At 36.9% G+C, this 21,466-nt stretch overlaps 1 protein-coding gene across 6 annotated transcripts in view; it reads right to left on the bottom strand.

Annotated features, from left to right (window-relative positions):
* Window positions 1–21,466, bottom strand: part of LOC141905831 (uncharacterized) — a 270,857-nt gene that overhangs the window by 155,198 nt on the left and 94,193 nt on the right. For all 6 annotated transcript variants that reach the window (XM_074794884.1, XM_074794885.1, XM_074794888.1 and 3 more), the window contains one exon: window positions 6,297–6,464. In XM_074794884.1, the coding sequence (XP_074650985.1) occupies window positions 6,297–6,464 (168 nt within the window). The remainder of the gene's footprint in view (window positions 1–6,296; window positions 6,465–21,466) is intronic.

The following is a 21,466-nucleotide window of genomic DNA, read 5'->3' as shown; positions in this document are numbered from 1 at the left end:
TAAGATGAAATAAGTTACCTTAAAGTAACTATTTTATAAGCGAACGTGCAACGAATTTCATTAATACATAGCGATGGTTCTAGTAATCAATGCATTGGCTTTAAATAACAATTAAGAGTACACTAATCTAAATAACACGACATCATTTGTAATAGTGCGAACGTATCGTATCATCTGTCAAAATACGCGTGAAATTATCGTAGTGCATCGCGGTCACACAGAGCCTCATATATTATCGATCGGCTGCAAATAGACGCTCCACGCACATACAATGATATCAAACATACTCTAAGCAGTTCATCGCCACGCTGCCGGGAAAAAAATCAATATTGAATTACCGAACGTATCGCCCTCAGTTGTTCCTTCAAAAACTTGCGATAGGTTCCGGACTGAAATAAACACGTGACCTCAAATTTAACGCCCCATTCAAATGCCCATTAGTTCCGGTCTGACCTGGTATTTTGAACCCCAGTCACAGATTTTCTCTGTAAGTTACGTTTTTTTGTGCTGATATGTTTATACCATTCCTTCAAACTGCATTACGTTCGCGACTTATTTGTCGGGAACAATTGAAATAAAAAAATATGTTGGTTAATGACCATTTTTTGTCATGAAATCAATATTAAAGTACGATCACTGGCCTTGATTTTGCAAAAATGGCTCGCTTTTATCGATCGAGTCATGAAGGTCACGCAGATCATAAGGAGAATGACCGAACGTATCGCTAATTCAATGTTTTGATGGAAAATATTATCGAACGTATTTTTTATGACGGAAATCAGTTCTGAATGTATTGGTTCGAAGGAATGTTTGCGTGAATCTTTCGGAATCGATGCTCATAGTACAAATTATCATTATATATGTCCCCAAATTCTGCGTTCTGCGTAATGCATTTGTTTCAATAATAACTATGTCTTCTCGCACCAGCTATTATCGTAATTTGATGAAGAAAAATGACCCCGAAAAATACGCATTATATCTAGAACAACAAAAAGTAGCAGCTCGCCTACGTAGAGACAAAAATAAAACAGAATTGCAAAAGCAAAAGCCTAGCAATAAAGCTAAAGTGATACGAGCTAGAGAAAATGAATTGGCTCAAGAAAGAAATAGGAAAATGTGTGAAAGACGCAAAAATGAAAAAAATGAAACAACAGTAAAAAAACTAAGAATAGTTTTGAATCAAACACCTCAAAAGAAAACATCTGTAAAAAATAATGCTGCAACAAGAAACAAAGTAAATGAGCAACGTGAATACTGGCGTCAAAAGAAACGCGAGGAGCATGCCAGATGGTCGGCACAGAAATTGCGACGCGTGCGCGAAAAAGATCGCAATAGAAAACAAACAAAAAAGGAACAAAATAAATCAAGAAGTGGAAATGATGAGGCCTGTGCTCCGATAGAAAAAAGTCCATTTACTGGAAAATAGCAATTTTATAATGCCACGTCAAGGGCAAAAAAGAATTTACCTAAGTCCCCCCGGAAATATGCAGCGGTTGTAAAACGACTTATTCAAAACGCGAGCCCCCGAAAAAAAAGCTGCATTGGGTCACCCACTATCTCGAAAACTTCGGTCAAAAAATAGGTTCACTAAGAGTGCTATCCTAGAAATAGCAAAGAAGTGTAAAAGGGCCAGTATCAGATATCTCTCGAAAGAGTATGCAGTCAGTCGGAAAACATTGACTAACGCAATAAAAACTGCTGGTGCCCGTAGAACGCGAAAAGATCAGATCTCTGATAAAGTTAAAAATGCTATTCGTTCATTCTATTTTCGGGAGGATATATCCTGTGTCATGCCGCAAAAACGGTATGCTAACAAGGATGGCCCGGGATATATGCTCCTATTATCTATAAATGCTACGCATAAACTATTTCTCAAAGAATTTCCTGACATGTCTGTAAGTCTCAGAAAATTCTATTTATTGAGACCGCTAAACGTAAGAAAACTAAGCGAAACACGTAATGTTTGTACATGTGTACATTGTGAAAATTTGAATTATAAAATGAAAGCGCTTAAAGTTGTTGGTGGTCCATTTTCTGATGGAATTCAACTACGTGACCGACTTTTGTGTGACAAATCTGATGGCCAACGTTTCCACAGATTAGAATGCGTGAAGGGTAGTTGCTAAAAGTGTGGAAATTTAAAGAACAGCCTTGAAAAGCTCTGTTCTGGTTTTGATAAAGAGTGTATTTGTTGGAATCATTGGGAAAAAAAGACTGATCCAAAATACCCAAATGCCCAACCAAAATACATGTTGATCGCGAAATTTTCGACAGTTTGTCATTGAACTAGTTTCAGATTTTGAAAACTGTGGTGGAGTCAGCTACCCACTCCATGTATTTACTGCCCACTGGCAATATATGCAGTTTACATCCATCAAAGACAGTCTACCAGAAAAATGGCTTCTCATGGTATCAGATTTTGCTAAGAATCGGGAAGTTAAATTCCAGGATGAAATTAAATCTGCATATTATGGGAAGAAAACCATAACTGTACATCCTTGTGTTACGTATTACACAGACCCCATTTCGAAACTCAAAGTCAGAGAATCGGTAGTCATCATATCTGATGACGCAAATCATGATTTCAATGCCGTCGAGCACTATTTTAATGAAGCAATGAGCTACTTGGTTAAACGCAGAAATTTAACTCTCGAAAGAGTGGTCGTTTTTTCAGATGGCTGTAGCAGCCAATTCAAAGGTAAAGGTACCTTTGCCGATCTCAGCCTTTCGAACTATATCATGGAACGGCACTTTTACGGATCAGAGCACGGGAAGGGGGAGGGGGATGGAGAAATTGGTGTAGTGAATCGCTGTGTCGATCGGGCCATATCGGGTGGGATAATTATATGTAGTGCCTCGGAAATGTACACCTATTGTAAAAACAATCTAACACTCGATGATGCAATTTCGCGGCGGTCATTTCTCTATGTAGCCGACAATACAATTCTACGAAACAGGCCCGAGACAAATATCAGAACTCTTAAGGGGTGTCGTCGACAACATTCATACAAGAATACTGGCATCAATTACAAACTGATGGTGCGAGAATTTTGTTGTTTTTGTATGCATTGTATTGGCTTGGAGTTGTCTGTGTGCAAAAACTCTAATTACGTCAGCGTCTCAAAGAATGTAAAACTGAAGAGTCTATCGAAAAGAGAAACCGTTGATAATGTAAATGTTTCCGTTGAAATCAACCAGGAACCGCAAACACTAGTTCACTTACCTGAAAATCCTTCAGCACCGGAAAGTCGCCAACTTTCTTCACACCAACCAACAGCACTAAATTCCACACAGTCCGTTGATGATTATTGGCATAAAAAAATTACTGATGAAGAATTTAACATTGATCAAGACACTCTTCCTGCAATTTCAGTAAGTTTTTTGTCCACTGATTTTTGCAAGAATTTATATCGAAAGGCACTAACTGTTTTGCTTTTGTAGGTGGGAGAGTATCACGCTGTCTGTTTTGACCGCGTCTACTACATCGGGTGAATTTTACGGTATGACGATGACAATGCCCACTTAAAATATTTACACAGGGTAGGCGCTGACACTTTCGACTGGCCACGACGGAACGACGAAGAAACAATCAGCAGGAGACTCCTCTTTTACGGACCTTTGACGCTTGAAGGCCACGGGCCATTCAAAATTGCCGAATTGAAACGAGTCGAGGAAGACTATAAACAGTTGAAAAATTTGTTTGCTTGAATTAATGTACTGTAGTAACTGTTCGGAATACTGTTATAAGTTCATATGAAATAAAATGTTAAATTCGGGTTGAAGATAAAGATTTCTATATTTTAGAAAATCATTTTAGATTACAACAAAAGACCTAGGAGTAGAATAGTCGAAAATATTTATACAAGGATCGATTTTTCTCAAAACTAGTGCACAGTTATTATTACAAAGTTATACATGTACAAGTAAAACATCTTTATTCGTAAAAATGATATAAACATTTTACAAAGTGATATATGCAAGCCCAGCCGCTACTTAAAGGCTTCGCTTCAATAAGAAAATTAGTACACTGTACTAAGACTCCCCCTACCTCGGAGCCGATTTTGTGACTGGAAAAAATATTTTCCCATTTCAATTCACTGTTAAAAATCAAAATCCATCTAAAGCTTGGAGTCAAGTTGCATCGGCATTTCGCTTACCACGGCAATATTTTACACACAATTGGTCTTTGCTTGCCTCGCGAGTCAGTCATCATTTCTATATTTCACCGCAATCTACTACCACGTGGAATACGGCACACTGACAGTTGATATGTGTTGCGCGCTGACGCGAGTTCTATTTATAGTCGTGGGAATTATCCCGCTGTGCGCTTGCTGTTTATATCGATGAATTTTAACCTAGTTTCGCAACAATAACCGAGATCTGCTGGTTAGTCGACTGCACGATATCTGGAATATTTAACTGACTGTGGTGTGACATCGCTCAGTGTCGGGGCCTGGAGTCCCGAACGTAACACACCCCAATCAATACGTTCGGGACAAATTCTGTCAAACATTACGTTCGGTATTTGCGATCAAGCAAATAAAAGAACGTTTTTAGTAACAACCTCAATCGTTTATCTGTAAGCGAGTACCGTGATGAAGCTTGATATGTTAGACAATCACATGTATTCTTGTGTGAGGAAAATCTATCCGACATTTTCGATAAATTTCCGTCAAATTTAACCCTTTAGAATCAGAGCTTTTATCTAATATAAAGTGAATAAAGGTGGTTAAACTCACCTACTGCCATGACGCACTTGGTAATTTTCTTCTCTGTAATGTAATTCGTTTATTTCCCGTCGCATTTTTTTAAATGTTATACCATGTCAAACATGCATTATCAATTCGTGACAGAACGTAGTACCATCTTTAAATGACTATTTTGTCAAGATTTTTTTATTTTTTTATCCTCAATCGTTATTCTAGACTTGAAAAATTATGTAATTTTTGAAAATATCATCAATAAAAAGTGTTTCAAGAAAAATTAAAAATTGACAAACAAAGTTAGTTTTTGGTACCCAATAATGTGCAATCTGCCATATGCTTAGGTATCGATATAATGTCGAAAAATTTTTTTCCCACCTACGAATGAGTACTGATTACACCAAGATGGCCACCAATTGCGTCATATTGGCTGATCAAAAATATCTGTCTCAGGTATAAAACATCCCTTTCTAAAAAATACCCATCAGCAATTGCAATGAGAAATGGCAAACCACCAGTACGAGGCAACAGGCCTCAGAATTTGGGCCAAAATTGACATTTTTGGGCACTAAACAGGTCATAGGATAGCCATCTTGAGTCCGATCGACCCAATTTTTGTTATGCTGATGGACACCGGGGGGATTCAAATATACACAAAAGATCAAGGCAATTGATCAAAGCATTTCAAAATTTCCCTCAAAAAGTTCAAAAACGTGAAAAAGTGCTGATTTTGGCGAACGTCAATGGCTGCCAGTCGGCAATCTTGATTCAAAGAGGGCCAGTTTTTGGGGTGAAGATGTGTCTAGGGTAGATACATGTGTAACCCAAATATTAAGACATTACATAGAAGCGTCTTCAAAACTTCCCTAAATAACTGGATTCTGTCTACGGACGGACGACGAACGAAAAGTGAACGCAATAGCCCGCTGGGACTAAAGTCACAAGTGGGCTAAAAACTTACTTTCTTTTGATAAAAATGTTAATAGTTTAGGCCTGAATAAGAGCCACTTTTTGAATGAGACGCCATATTGGTTTCTCCCCGACTCCACAGTTATGCTAACTACTGCCGAAAACCATCTTAAGGAGCACTCCTAACTAAGGAGCACTCCGATGTGATGCCCGCGACTGAGGTGATTAAAGCGATTGAGGCGATTTACACTGATCTCAGGAATAAAGAAAATGTTAGAAAAGGTCGAAAATCCGTCTATGGTCGGAAGATTTTCATCCCTGATAAAACCACAGATTAAGTAATTAGAAAATTGTTCTAAAATTGAAGACTGTAGAGCAGGAAGAAGCTCCAAAATGGCTATTTTACATATCTAAATGACTGTGGCGGCCATCTTGGATGACCTATAGGTGCCAAAAACAATAGGGCTAATTTTCCTCGCACCTAAAACAAATGTACAAAGCCACTAGAAAATCACCCAAAAACTTTAGCCTGTAGAGCTGGGAACAACATCTGTATGCACTTAAGTTTTTGACTGAAGGCTAAAAATTGTTCATCGTTGTTTTTTGCTTGTTCACTTTTCCACATACTAATTTGCAAGTAAGAAAAATAGTAAGTTTCAACAGAAAATTTAATTTTGTCACTACCTGGAGTTCATAAGTGTGCATATTACGTCCTTCATGTTGTAACTTAGATTGGTTGAAACCTATCTGCCGTGTCAAGTTTGCTATTTTCTCTTCGAGTTCATCTTTTTCAGCGTTTAAGTGAAAACTTTTTTCTTGCCAAAAAGAAACTTCACCCTGTGAACTTCGCATCTGAAATGACAATCAACAAAATCAGAAAGGCTTTATTAACTAGGTATGCACCGATGCCTTCTTGGGAAGTGATTTGAAATTCTCAACAATCAAAATTTAAAAAATCTCTGCTGGTAAACATAAAATGAAACCAATGACCTTGAAGCACAAAACAACAGACCTGCCAACCATGAATTTTTTTCCAAGTAACACATATATCTAAATTTTAAGTATTTTCAGAAATTTTTACGGAATCAACCTTTTAACTGGTAACTTTCATGAAAAATAAGTAGTTTCCTTAACTAAACACAAAAATCAAAAGTCTCAAGTTTAGAATCGTGTGTGTCACTAGGCTCAGATTGAGATGATGGATTTGAAGAAAACTTGGCATCAGACATTACAAAATTATCCTCACCAGACACCATTTTTGATTCAACATAGATGGCAGTAGCTGACAGAACTTCATAATAGCGGGTCACAAAGCAGTCAGTGTTCCGCCAAAGATCGTTGAAAATTTATTCTGGCGTGATTTACCTCAAAAGCAAGTAAATGAACAATATGACTATTTTTATTTGTGTAATAAACGATATCTATTGTTATGGAAAAAATTTCCCGGATTTTGAATCTATATGAAATACGTAACATTTCTGGAAAAACGTAACACCGTAGTTAGGGTTTTCTGTTTCTTATTATTATTATTTCATGTCACACTATTTTCACTAAAAGAACTTAGGCTTTGTTACCTTGCCACTGTTGCCGATACAATCTGTATGATATCCTTCAGCTCACTTCGATCTACAAATACTCACGAAATACGTATTTTGATAAATCAACGTTACAAAAGCACTGTCCGGCTGTAATCTTCGAAAATTGGGTCCCATGTAATGAGGTGACATATTTTTCTGAGTCGTCATCCCGAAATCCACTGGCGGTTGCTTGTCACTTCGATTATCAATTCAAGTGTAAATAAACAAATTTATTGCCGCAAGACTTCACATTCAGGTGCGGTTTTCAAACAGTAATCTTTAACAATTACCCATTTTCCTCATAAAATCATATTACCGATACACAGGAAATATACTGCTCTAGATTTTAAAAGCAATGTCGAGCAGTAAACATCGACGAATCAACCTAATACAACAGTACCTAATTTTCTTTACCAAATTTACCATGTATTTACTAGGATAAATCATTAGAGTACCGGTGAGTCGTATGCATAAACTAAACATGCCGAAGAGATGTAGCGGAGAAAAGCTGTTGTGTTGACGAGGTATAAAAATAAAAGAATATATTACTTCATTTGGCCGCGGGCTTCAACCATTTATCAATACTAATATATTTCCTACAGTACATACCGATCATTGTCAAATCCAGAACGTATATACTAAATACAAGTATATAACATACTCTTATCCGTAAGCTGCAGGCGAATTGGAAGCAATTTTTGATTGCTGCGGCCAAATCTCGATTTTGGACAGGTTCTAAATATTGCCGCAGTGAATTTACTTAATTTCTTCAAAAACGTGGTATAGAGAGACAAAAAATGTCATTAAACTATTGCCGCTGCTTTCGCAGCTGCAGTCGCTGCACTACCAACACCACTGAGCAGGACTCGCGCTTGATATTCGTAATAAGCGTTCGCTGGGGGAAAGGAGATTGTTCGCTGTGTGTTCGCTCGAAGTGTTTATCGAGTTGTACGCAACCTTTGGGCCTACCGGTACTAAGCTTTATTGTCTCAAACAAACGCAGTATAATTCTTGCGTTTATTAACGGACTTATTGGATTGAACTTCAAAACAAAATAGAAAATATAGCTGCAAAGCAGCGATAACGGGTTTCTGCCTTGCCGGGTTAAATGCCGTACTAAAGTCTATCCCAGTGGTTATGATCGCGGCATTTCCACTCTCAAAGAGCCAGTATCAACAACAATTTAATTGATACTGACAGCTGTAAGTGGTCAAACTCACCATGAGCATCGCTGACTTGCAGGGCCCCAGCTGCTTGTTACTATAGTAACAGGCAAGAGTGAATAAAGAGCAAAACTTTTCGAAGCTTACACTAAGAAAATGAAGAAATTAGCAAGGAAAAATTAGCTTGAAGTCTTGTTGCATTCAAGAGTGAATATTTTCCGAGGAAACCAGGGGCGTAGCCACCGGTGCGACAACTGCGACATATGTCGCACCAATAATTGAAAAACCCATTGTTAAAACGTCATAATAAACGAAATTCTGTATTAACATGGGGGGGGGGTATAAAGTTCTTTTGAAGAAGTCAGTGGTGCTAATACGGAGGCGTTGGTAATGCACTTGAGATTTTCGGTGTAGGCCACATCCAACCCAGTGACTCCAGCGAGTTTTGTTTATAGTGTTTACGGCATCACATCTGGACCATGCACCTGATCTCACAGTATCAAAGTTGCCGAATTCAGAAGACTTTTTTCATATTACTTTAGAGCGACTCAAGCCGGTATTGTTCTGGTTATATTTCACTGATTCTTTAGGTGTTTTTTGTTCATGAAAAATGGACCATAATAAGGGATTTAACCAAAAAAATTCTGCTCAAGTGCCGAGACATGGAAACCGAGAAAATCGAGAGAGTAGGCCTACCGGTATTGATGTACAATAAGCTTACATTAGTTTACTATTCATCAATAAATGGTCAAGGGCAGATCCAGCTGACCACTTGTATCGAGGGGTACTCAGGTTTGCCCTTGTATCTTTCTAGTTCGTGATTTTGACAGGCTCTTGTACTAACATGAATGTTCTATTCCGGGCAAGTATTCTCGAAGTAGTATAGAAAATGGTCTAAATGAATCTAAACGAAAATAATAAACTTCAAGGTGATAGACTTTATGCCCAAAATATGCTTAAAGATTGCATCTCAGAGCATTGAAAAATCAAAATTTTCTGGGTAGTGTCCCCAGGTCCCCCGTTTTGTGCTATGATATAGTTGCCCTTCCAGTTCAGCAGGACTCAGAAACCGCTCTGGAATGGCGAAACATCTGGATCCGTCCCTAGACCAAAGATACCATTAGAGGCATTATATTATCTACAGAAAGATTATTCAAATATGAGCTCTCATAGCCATCAGAACGCATCTCAGACGTTTTAATGTTCAAATTTTCTTGGGGGAGAGCCCCCAAACCCCCCTTCTATACATCGCGCCATCGTCGCTCGTATGGATGTGCGCTCCGGATTGTCGCACCATTGAATTTTAGGTGGCTACGCCCCTGGATACCAAAGTCAATGTTTACATTAGTAAGTGTCAGAACTAATTTTCAAGTTGAAGGATTATATTTGGACGGTATTTAAGCAATAAGCAATTAAGGACGGTATTGTTGCCCGCGACAATTCATTATTTTTGTTTTGTCGCACGCGACAATTCAATATTTTGTCGCATTCCGCAAATCAATCGTGACAAAGTATTGATGCGAATGTCCTACTTAGTTCATCGACCATGTACCGAACACTATTATTGTGCCCCAGCATTTGGGGTCATTCTACTTGAACCCCAACATTCAATATGTCCACCAAATTCTGGTGATGATAAAGTCATTTTAATTTTTCTGCCAACTTTATTCCTTCTTTCATATTCATCTAACATTAAACATCATTACGTATGCGTCCCCTTATCGAAAGTAGGTTAACTATCTCAATATATCGATGTAACTAGGAAGACCTTATTTAAAATGTCGTGATTTTTATGTCAACTTTTTGGTGTATTGTCTCAATAAATTGCCATACGTTTCACGACATTTTAGCTAAAGGAGTGATAATTATGTCGATAATTATGTACGCGGTTATGTTGAGATACAGACGTCGACATTGGTGAAAGGCGTGATCCGTATAACGATTTATCATGATATTAACACGATGTATCGACTTAATTATGTCGATAAATCACGATATATCACGTTTTTTCGACATACTTTCGTCGTGATAAAAGATCGCGACGGTTTTGTACGGGTCCCATATATACGGAAGTACGGAAGTGATAAAGGGCCTCGAGTTGTCGCGTTCCAACTCGACAAAGTCACCATTTATTTCGACATATCGCGTCAAGTCAACATGAATACATATTGTGACGTTTTGATGAAATATTTCTCAACCATTTTCCTCGCAACAAGTCGACATATTCATGACGACTTGAAACTCAGTCACCATATTGCTGGCGTCCTCATCTTATATTTCGACGTGTCTTCAAATGACGGCTTGTCCTGTGGAAAATAGGCGAAAAAGCGAAATTTGTCGTGAAAACGTCACGATATGTGGACATATTCATGTCGACTTGACGTGATATATCGCGATATGTCGACATAAATATGGCCACTTGTCGAGTTGGAACGCGACAACTCGAGGACCTTTATCGCTTTTGACATATAAGCTTCCGTACATCTTTAGAAAAAGAAATAATATGTGATCTTTCATTAAGTAGGATCACTTGAATGATCGCTTTAATATCACTTTTAAAAAAAAGAATCTGCCAAAATGACCGTAATATTCGACACTATATCAGATTAATTGACTTCAAAATAGGCGTAAGCATAAGTCTTTATTACGTTATTAAATGGCCTAATTATTCAAAAGCTAATAAAGTGGGCGACAAAACCAAAATAATGAATTGTCGCCGGCGATAAAACCAAAATAATGAATTGTCGCCGGCGACAAAATCAAAAAAATGAATTGTCGCGGGGAACAAAACCAAAATAATGAATTGTCTTTGTCGCGTTAATCGACTTCAAAATAGGCGTAAGCATAAGTCTTTATTACGTTATTAATTGGCCTAATTATTCAAAAGCTAATAAAGTGGGCGACAAAACCAAAATATTGAATTGTCGCGGGCGATAAAACCAAAATAATGAATTGTCGCCGGCGACAAAACCAAAATATTGAATTGTCGCGGGCATCAAAACCAAAATAATGAATTGTCGCGGGCATCAAAACCAAAATAATGAATTGTCGCGGGCGATAAAACCAAAATAATGAATTGTGGCGGGCGACAAAACCAAAAATAAGAATTGTAGCTCCAAAATAATGAATTGTCACGGGCGACAAAACCAAAATAATGAATTGTCACTGGCGACAAAACCAAAATAATGATTTGTCGCGGGCGATAAATCCAAAATAATGAATTGTCGCAGGCGATAAAACCAAAATAATGAATTGTCGCAGGCGACAAAACCAAATTATTGAATTGTCGCGGGCGATAAAAACAAAATATTGAATTGCTACGTGTGACAAAACAAAATAATGAATTGTCGCAGGCGATAAAACCAAAATAATGAATTGTCGCAGGCGATAAAATGAAAATATTGAATATTCCCGGGCGACAAAACCAAATTATTGAATTGTCGCGAGCGATAAGACCAAAATATTGAATTGTCGCGTGTGACAAAAACAAAATAATGAATTGTCGCGTGTGACAAAACCAAAATAATGAATTGTCGCGGGCGAAAACTCGGTAGCAGTTTCCATGGGCTACAAACAAAAAAGAGCTCTGAAAGCTGATGCCATCCCAACAATTTTCAAGCGCAAAACTGATGACTTTCAGCCACAACTCACTCCGTCCACGATGATTACCCCATCAACCTCGAAAAGATCGGCCTCACAAAAACTTGCACATAGAAGGGTAAATAATATTTTCAATTTCTTTTAAAAGTTTCATGAAATGTTGATTAGAATAGTTAAACCATGACTTGATTTGAGGCCTACTCATTTCTGCAGTAAAATTTGAGAAGTGACAGAAATTTATTGAATTCAGAAGTAGCCCGAAAGTTTTGAAGTGTGTGAAATTCGGTGAATTTTAATGACAGTGACTTTCTGCCCATAGATCTTTTGTTTTGTTCATTTCAGTTGATATAGTTACTATACTTCTACGCATTTCAATCTGAAATCTAGTGATGGAGTGCCCTTTAGTGTATTCCATTCTAATGTACGCAGTGCCAGAAAAAAACTTTGATAGTTTGGCTGAATATATCCATATAATTAACCATGATTTTAGTATAATTTGTTTATCGGAAACTTGGACAGACTCCAATGTACCAAATGAATCTTTGTTTCGTTTACCTGGCTTCACTAGTGTCTTCCGAAGTAGACTAAATAAGGGAGGGGGTGGAGTCGGTCTTTTGATCAATAATGCTATATCTTTTAAGATCAGGGATGACTTAAATCTAGCTGAGTCCTTATTTATTGAAACAACTGCAAATTCTAAACGTAAGCTAATTATTGGCGTTCTATACCGTGAATTTGATGTATTTGCCCAAGAGGTTAACGGTCTAAATGTTATTCTCATTGGCGATTACAGTAAGTTTGGCAAAAATTACTTAAGTGAGAATTTTATGAATACTGCGATTTCTAATTCCTTTTTGCCCCTCATCACTTTACCTACTCGTGTCACCGAGCACTCTGCAACAGTTATTGATAACATTTTAATTAACTTTATCGACGTTTTTTAGCGGCGTTTTTTTAGCTGATCTCACAGATCATTACCCAATTTTTGCCGCCATTCACGGTGTGTATGAGACCAAACCCTACAAATCCCCGTCGAAAACGCAGGTCCGTGATATTAACTTGCGGTCAATTGAACATTTCTCCCGCTCTTTGTTGGCCAGTAACTGGCAGAATGTATATAATAACGACGACCCTGAAATGTTGTGTATCTGTGGTTCCCCCTTAAGTTGGTTTCATAATCTCCTGGATAGGAAACAAGCTGTAAAGTTTAATAACAGTTTATCTAACCACAAAATTATTACTTCCGGAGTGAAACGGGGGTCTATTTTAGGTCCCCTGCTGTTTCTTATTTATATCAATGACTGTCCATCTTCTTGTAGGCTTTTACAATCAATACTATTTGTCGATGACAGCAACTTTTTTTTACAGTGATCGAGACCCAAAAAAATTAGAGCATACATTAAATTCGGAACTATCAAATTTATTACAGTGGTTTAGAGCCAATAGATTATCTGTAAATATAGATAAAACTCTTTATATGGTATTTGGCAATAGGGACCACCTAGGACTTAATATCTTTCTTGCAGATAAAATCATTAATCGTGTTGATAGTGCGAAATTTGAAGGTGTAATTTTTGATCGTAATTTAACATGGAAAGATCATATTCACTGCACCGATAAAGAATGATTGCTAGCCAGAGACCAGTGACAGTCAGTAATGGGGAGTGATGTTACCGTTCGTGATTATGTTTTTATAATGGTTATTGGACGTCAATTTCAAGTGAATGGTAGTCCCCATCTGATCGCTTAACTTGTCAGACTGACTTGTCACTCCTCTACTAATAGTCACAACACTATAAGGCTTTCCCTCTTGCATAGTTTACCCTATAGGCCAAATTTGTGCTTTGGGCCAAATTCAGTTTTCTTATCTAGTCGACTTTTTCGGAACTAATAATAACCGAATATGCGCTTAAACTGTCACTAGGGAATGGTAAAAACACCGGAGCTTCGTTCTTCTCGATGTTATTTCCCCCAAAACCTGGCACATTAGTACTTTGCGCGTAGTAGCACATGCGCGTAGTAGCACATGCGGGTCAACATATCCATGTTGTAAGTTGACCCCTAGGTGGCTCTTTTGACGGAAAAAACGGAATGTAACTAACTGATTTCAGGTGAAATCTTTGCTCGCATCCCTGAACGGCATTCTACCCAGAAAGTCAGAAACCCGTTATCGCTGCTTGCTGCTATATTTATTTATTTTTTTTTCCCTTTTCCACATAGTTTTTGTTAAAAGTGTAAAGGCTTTCTTACCTTACCGCTGTCGCCGATACAATCCGTATGATAGCCTTCAGCTCACTTCAATCTCCAGATACTGCATGGGAATTTCGATAAATCCACTTTATAAAGGCACTGTCATCGGCAACATCGGAAATTTGGCTCCGTTCAATTAGTAGCCATGTTGTGTTTTCTTTCCGATATTTCTATCTTCTTTTCGAGGAAGAGCTATCGAATAATTCCCTCTCTTCTCCACAATCAATTTCAAAGTCAATTTTATGAATTTATTGCTCAGCGGGTCCGAGTCCAAGAGTTTACGAGTCCGGCGTTCGCGTGTCTGACAGGTTTACGGACATTTGTTTGTTACCTCTTTAATATTTTTGATTTCTTGTTATTCCGGTTATTTTATTTAAGTATATTGCTGATCAGTTCATGTAACCAAAAGCGTCAAAAAACAGATTTTGAATTGATCAAGTTTAAATCAAGGTCGTTGAGTCGCGGAAGGCTACTAGAATTACGTTCGTCTCAGAGAGAAAACATACGACAGAAAAGTATCAGGTGATTCTCGATAGCCTACGACAGTACACACAGTTGACAGTGTTAGGCCTGTGCTGGTTGGTGCATACTGGGACTAAATATACTGGTTGGTCAGTTGGTTCGGTTGTGAAGTGTGGAAGCTAAGAAAGCCTACCGCACTACCGGTATTTATTTGTCTATAGGCCAATTATATAGTAGCCAATACCATTTTTAGTACGTAGTTGTTACTCGTACGTGACTGTATGGTGATCTCCACAGGTTAACCGTACGTGAGTTCCCTACTAACGCCGTACGTGAGTTCTTAGTAGCCAATACCATTTTTTAAGTACGAAGTTGTTACCCGTACGTGACTGTACGGTGATATCCACAGGTTAACCGTACGTGAGTTCCCTAAAAACGCTGTACGTGAGTTCCTATAATCTGCAAACGTGCATGCGTGAAAGAATAGAGTTTGGGTTAGGTGAGGCTAGGCTATTTGTAAATCAAATTTCATCCACCCTGCAGTTACGTTCTGTGGCACAGTTGGTAAATCACTGGACTACAATTGGATTTTTTTTTCGTTTGGTTTCGAATCCCAATATTGCAAGTCTGAGCGTCAACCTACTCACATACGGCTAACCTGTAGAAATTACCATACAGTCACGTACAGGTAACAACAGCGTTTTAAGTGAGTACGACAAGCCTACCATGCCTATGTACTACAAACACAACTTTTTCCCTCTCGTCGGCCCTACAGTGATGTTACTATAACTGGTGCAATTATAACATGGATAGGATTTGGTCAGGAGTAGCCTAAAGTTTAATTCAGTCTATGTACTAATTCACTTGATAGGCCTATTTTTAAAACAATACAGTGAAGTATTCACACGCAGAAAAGCTAATTGATTTGAGCCATGTGATTAAATTTGGCCAGGCCTTCTCTGACCTGCTGACATTAATAGTCAAACCAAAACGTTCATGTGGTCACGGCTTGTATACAAGAAATCATTGTAGGCCTGTACATTTTGCTGTTCGTAGGTTTGGTATACCGATTTCTCCATTCTTGACTGATAAGTGTACAGTATAGCGTACGCATTATACAATTGTTCCAATGGGAATAGGGCCTATTGATTGGGCTAATTATTTCCTGCTTTAGAATACTGAAATAAACCCAACATTCATTCAAATATCCAACATTGGTGAAAGTTTGATTACTGTATACATGTACTGTAGGTTTTCATGTTGTATGAATATTTTGCAGTTCAAATGGGTATGATGCTGATTCCAATGTCAAACGCATGCAGTTAGATGGTCAAGGACAGTCAACACCAAGATATCTCTCTTCGACCGATGTTGCACCATAGAAGATCTGATTCTTTCAACTCAAGAAAAGTGATTCAACACGATCGACATAACACTGGAATAGGTTTTCAGTAACTAACGGTTCATTTCATTTAGTCCTATGTACTTTTTAGCCAATTTGGATTTGATTGCAATTGAAACTCTGAAACTGTTAACAAAAGACATTTTGAAAAAACACAAGTTATGCTTGATTCTCATGTTCAAATTTAATTCAAATTCAAATTTATTTTATTACATGATATTTACAAAGCATATCATTGGTTCATACAGTAATAAAAATTAGGACAATACAAATATTATTACAGAATTTCCAAAAAGGCAATGAATTTCTATAACTAAATGAACATTATTTTTCTAATAACTTGGATAAAGAGTGACTCTCCTGTTTATTAGGAAACACACGCAACTAGTGGAATAGGTTTGATTTACACACATGTTGCAGGTATCAATTGTTTATCACTATAGAATTTGTAATCCATAAAAGCCAAAATCAACATCAGCTGGAAACCTAGACCAGATCAATTCATAATTTATTGATTGAATCTACAATATATGTATTTATTCAAATATTTCAATAAAAACATTAACTTCTTAAATCTATTCTAAATCATAGTACGTTCTTATCTGTAAATTCACTCAATCTATCGACTCAGCAGGTGCTTAAGATGAGTTCTTAATAGGACAGATCCATTTTTAAGGATGGTGATAATACAGTATCATGATGTTTGAAAGCCAAAATAAATGCCTGGTCAAATAAATTAATATTTGTGATTGTACGTCCGCGTATGTTCGGTTTCAAAGCTGAATCATATTTGACGTTTACACAGCATATTAGGTTCGAATCTGTCAATGCATTTTATTCTATGTATCGATATTTCAATTTACTACAATTCCCATCATTCTGAATGGCTTTGCAGAAAGCCCGTCATCGCTGCTTTGCAGCTATATTTCACAAATTGTATTTATATTTTGAATACCTTACAGGGAGAATCAGCATGTCTTTATGATGGTAATTAAAAAAACATTATATAATAGATGTATAACATAAATTTCACGGCTTTTATTGTAATCACTGCTTTATGACTTTCACCTTACATGTTACAATGGTTACAGAGTAATGTTATTATGAGTAAAATATCAACTCCAAATAATTCTTTAGCTCTTGTTGTTGGTTTGTGTTATTATGTCTTTTCTCATCCTTCTTCAGGCTATAGGTTTACACTATACATCTCACCTAGCTTTTGCCTAAACGAAAATAGCACCCTTCATTCTATATGTACCTGTACCATACCTTGAAATAGGGAGACTTTTGTTTGTAGATTCAAAAGCATATACTCGTTTACATCAAACTGTATTTTCAACAAATGTTCTGAAGGATGTTAAACAGCTTTCACTGAACAGTGTCACATCCGGAGTTGAATCGTTCCATTCACTGCTGAATCACATGGCCCCAAAAATGCTCCATTTCAGTTATCATGGCATTGAGGGCAAGGTAAATAGAGAACTGGAGTATTTTCAAAGATTCTCGATAAAGTGTCAGCAAAATATTAATGTTTATTAGTGTAACATTTTCAGGTATCAAATAGCAATCCTTCATCACAATGAAAATGTTTGGCGGAAGCAAGCTAAAACAAAACAGGGTGACGATAGGTACTTAATTGTATATCCAAAGTTCATGCTTAAGATGAGTTCTTAATAGGACAGATCCATTTTTAAGGATGGTGATAATACAGTATCATGATGTTTGAAAGCCAAAATAAATGCCTGGTCAAATAAATTAATATTTGTGATTGTACGTCCGCGTATGTTCGGTTTCAAAGCTGAATCATATTTGACGTTTACACAGCATATTAGGTTCGAATCTGTCAATGCATTTTATTCTATGTATCGATATTTCAATTTACTACAATTCCCATCATTCTGAATGGCTTTGCAGAAAACCCGTCAACGCTGCTTTGCAGCTATATTTTACAAATTGTATTTATATTTTGAATACCTTACAGGGAGAATCAGCATGTCTTTATGATGGTAATTAAAAAAACATTATATAATAGATGTATAACATAAATTTCACGGCTTTTATTGTAATCACTGCTTTATGATTTTCACCTTACATGTTATTATGGTTACAGAGTAATGTTATTATGAGTAAAATATCAACTCCAAATAATTCTTTAGCTCTTGTTGTTGGTTTGTGTTATTATGTCTTTTCTCATCCTTCTTCAGGCTATAGGTTTACACTATACATCTCACCTAGCTTTTGCCTAAACGAAAATAGCACCCTTCATTCTATATGTACCTGTACCATACCTTGAAATAGGGAGACTTTTGTTTGCAGATTCAAAAGCATATACTCGTTTACATCAAACTGTATTTTCAACAAATGTTCTGAAGGATGTTAAACAGCTTTCACTGAACAGTGTCACATCCGGAGTTGAATCGTTCCATTCACTGCTGAATCACATGGCCCCAAAAATGCTCCATTTCAGTTATCATGGCATTGAGGGCAAGGTAAATAGAGAACTGGAGTATTTTCAAAGATTCTCGATAAAGTGTCAGCAAAATATTAATGTTTATTAGTGTAACATTTTCAGGTATCAAATAGCAATCCTTCATCACAATGAAAATGTTTGGCGGAAGCAAGCTAAAACAAAACAGGGTGACGATAGGTACTTAATTGTATATCCAAAGTTCATGAAGGGAAGTTATACTCTTTGCAAAGTATTGGAGCGAGCAACTTTCAGTAAGTTTATAGTAATAACTTAATCATATAAATATATGTACATCTATTTATTACCATGGAGTTTTGGCACATTGTTCATTTCAGATTACATTACTCCACTAATGGCCTGTGTCTGCGACCATGTTGTCTCTGGTAGGAGTTACCTCAGCGACAATTCCAAACCACCACCCCTGACAAGTAAAGTAACTCGAGTCAACAAAGAAAATGCAATCATGCTGCACAAGACCTGATTTGCTGATAAAGAAACCGAATTGATAGCACACAAAACTGAAGGTTTTCATCAACTAGTATTGCCAATCGTAACAACAACATGATTATATATTTAAGAATGGTAAATAAATATTTATCATAAAAAATTATTTTCATCCCTTCAAATTATGAAATCATGTAGTAAATAAGTAAGTGCAGGGCTGTAAATCTATAATCTAGAACAATAAACCTATTAGTTAACACTACTACAAAATGTACTTAATTCAGATTTGGTTGTTTAAAACCTTTGTAAATGCCACCTTCATCTGGATAAGTTTCTCTTATTTGTGAAACAACACAATTTGGAATAGGTATTCTTTTCTTTTTTCCCAATATTCTATAGTTCCACTGGATAAATCTTCTATAGCCAGTATATCCATATTTTCTGTAAATAGAATAAATGCATTACACTTTTGTTTATATTGATGTACATACATGCAAAAGAATTGCTCTTTGCCTAAAACAATAAAAAATATAGCTGCAAAGCAGCGATAACGGGTTTTCTGGATGCATGTGATCGAAAGGAAAAATTAATTACCGGGTATTCGATGGAAAAAATAAAATGAGATGATATGGATATTATCGGAGCAATCCTCTTTTTGGTTGAATGGTCTAACCCCAGTATAGTCCCCCGTGATTTGGAAATTCTCGGAGCCCTCCTTTATTTACTTACTAAATGACGTCACAAACTGTTATTTCGCCGGTGCTTGTTGTCTAACAATTCAATTCAATTCTTTATTTACAGTAACCTAATAAGTAATTTTAAGTTTCAAATAGGATGGAAAGTACATTCAGACAATCTGTTGGTTCAGAGAGACCGTTATTACAGTATCAATTTATACATTTCATTTCGAAGCTGTCAGTTGCAGAATCTGAATGAAGATGAATTTTATTTGACGAAATCGGCGGAAAATATATAATAATAATAATCAACAGAATTTAAAGAGGGTTTTCGACGAAAGTCAGACAACCCTAATTAAAAAAACAAATTATTTCTAGTTTTCTACTTACGCTTGATTGGGCATTTCAGGTTCTATGTACCCATCAGCTTTTAAATATTGATATGCCATTTCGAGGGACCACGGATCTAGACAAACTGAACGAAACCCAGGATGTGCGGTGATGCAAATCAACTCATGACCATTTTCAGTGGAAAATTCTTCCATTTTAATGGAGGACAGCATTCTTTTCGTGGCAGCAATAGCTTTCTGGTTCTGTCTCCATGCTAACACAGTTATTACATTCACACCTATGAATAAAAAAAGATTTCTTTATTGAGTATATTTGTTTCAATCCTCAACGAATCATCCTTGCATTGGTCTATTAATGAAGGGTCTACAATTAAACCTTGGCAAGCGATGATGCAAAGAATGGTCTCAAGTTAAAAACGTTCATAAACATATGCCTACCAATCTTTGTTTCCAATCCTTTCCATCCCTTCACCTAGTAGGCCTTCTTCTGACATTAGATTTATCTCTCTGTTATCTTGTTCACGTATGGCTAATGGTTCTAGCGAGTAGGGATCTAAGCTATTTAAATTGGATTTTTCTAAGTCTGAATGAGTAAGTGAGTCATCGCCTGAAATGAAGCCAAATAATTTTCATTTTGAGTAAAGGTGAGAGATCTCTCATCAACTGCTTTTTGTCAATAAAAAAATCTTCAGATGACAGTATTATTATATTATGTAGACTCAGTACAAATACGCATTAAATAAGTAGGCCTAGTTGAGAATGTGCGTGTCCGGTGTCAGCTGTATAGCCTATTGTAATGTATTGACGAGATTGAGAATAACCGGCAGGAAAAACAAACAATAACTTTCAGACACGCGTTTGATATATGATCTGTCGGTAATGTAGAGAGTGCCTATAGCATTTACAGGGCATCACGTATATACTTACTTTGATTTGATGATGATAACGTATCGCTATCGTCCACTAAATACGAAGAATCGCTCACTTCACTACATGCAATGAGCTCCGCCATTTTTGTTGTTGTTATCAACCTACTACGTCATCGCTGCTCGATGTAGGTCATTTAGGTTTTTCACTCGACCTCTCAGAAAACACTTTTTAAAATCTAAATTATCTTTAGGGCTACCGATAACTTGGTTTAGAATCGACCAGGTTTTTTTCAGGTCATGTTTCACAGCAATTAATGCTAATGCGAAGTGCCGTTTCTGCGCCGCTTTAAGCAATCGATTCAACCTGTTGCGATATTTCTCATAACGTTCGTGATGATCAGCGCGCTTAGTTCGTTTGTATATTAGGTAATATTTCAATTTGGTTTTGACAGAATTTAGTAAGCCCTCGGACAGCCAGGGTTTACACGAAGGACGAGTTACATTTTTAGTTAGAATAGGAAAACTTAAGTCGTAGAGCAGCTTGTATCTCGTGAAAAAGGGATTTTATGCCACGTTGGGATCATTGGTTG

The sequence above is a fragment of the Tubulanus polymorphus genome, chromosome 5, assembly GCF_964204645.1.
Source record: "Tubulanus polymorphus chromosome 5, tnTubPoly1.2, whole genome shotgun sequence".
Taxonomy (NCBI): domain Eukaryota; kingdom Metazoa; phylum Nemertea; class Palaeonemertea; order Tubulaniformes; family Tubulanidae; genus Tubulanus; species Tubulanus polymorphus.
The sequence above is the reverse complement of the archived record's forward strand: the minus strand, read 5'-3'. Positions and strand labels throughout refer to the sequence as shown.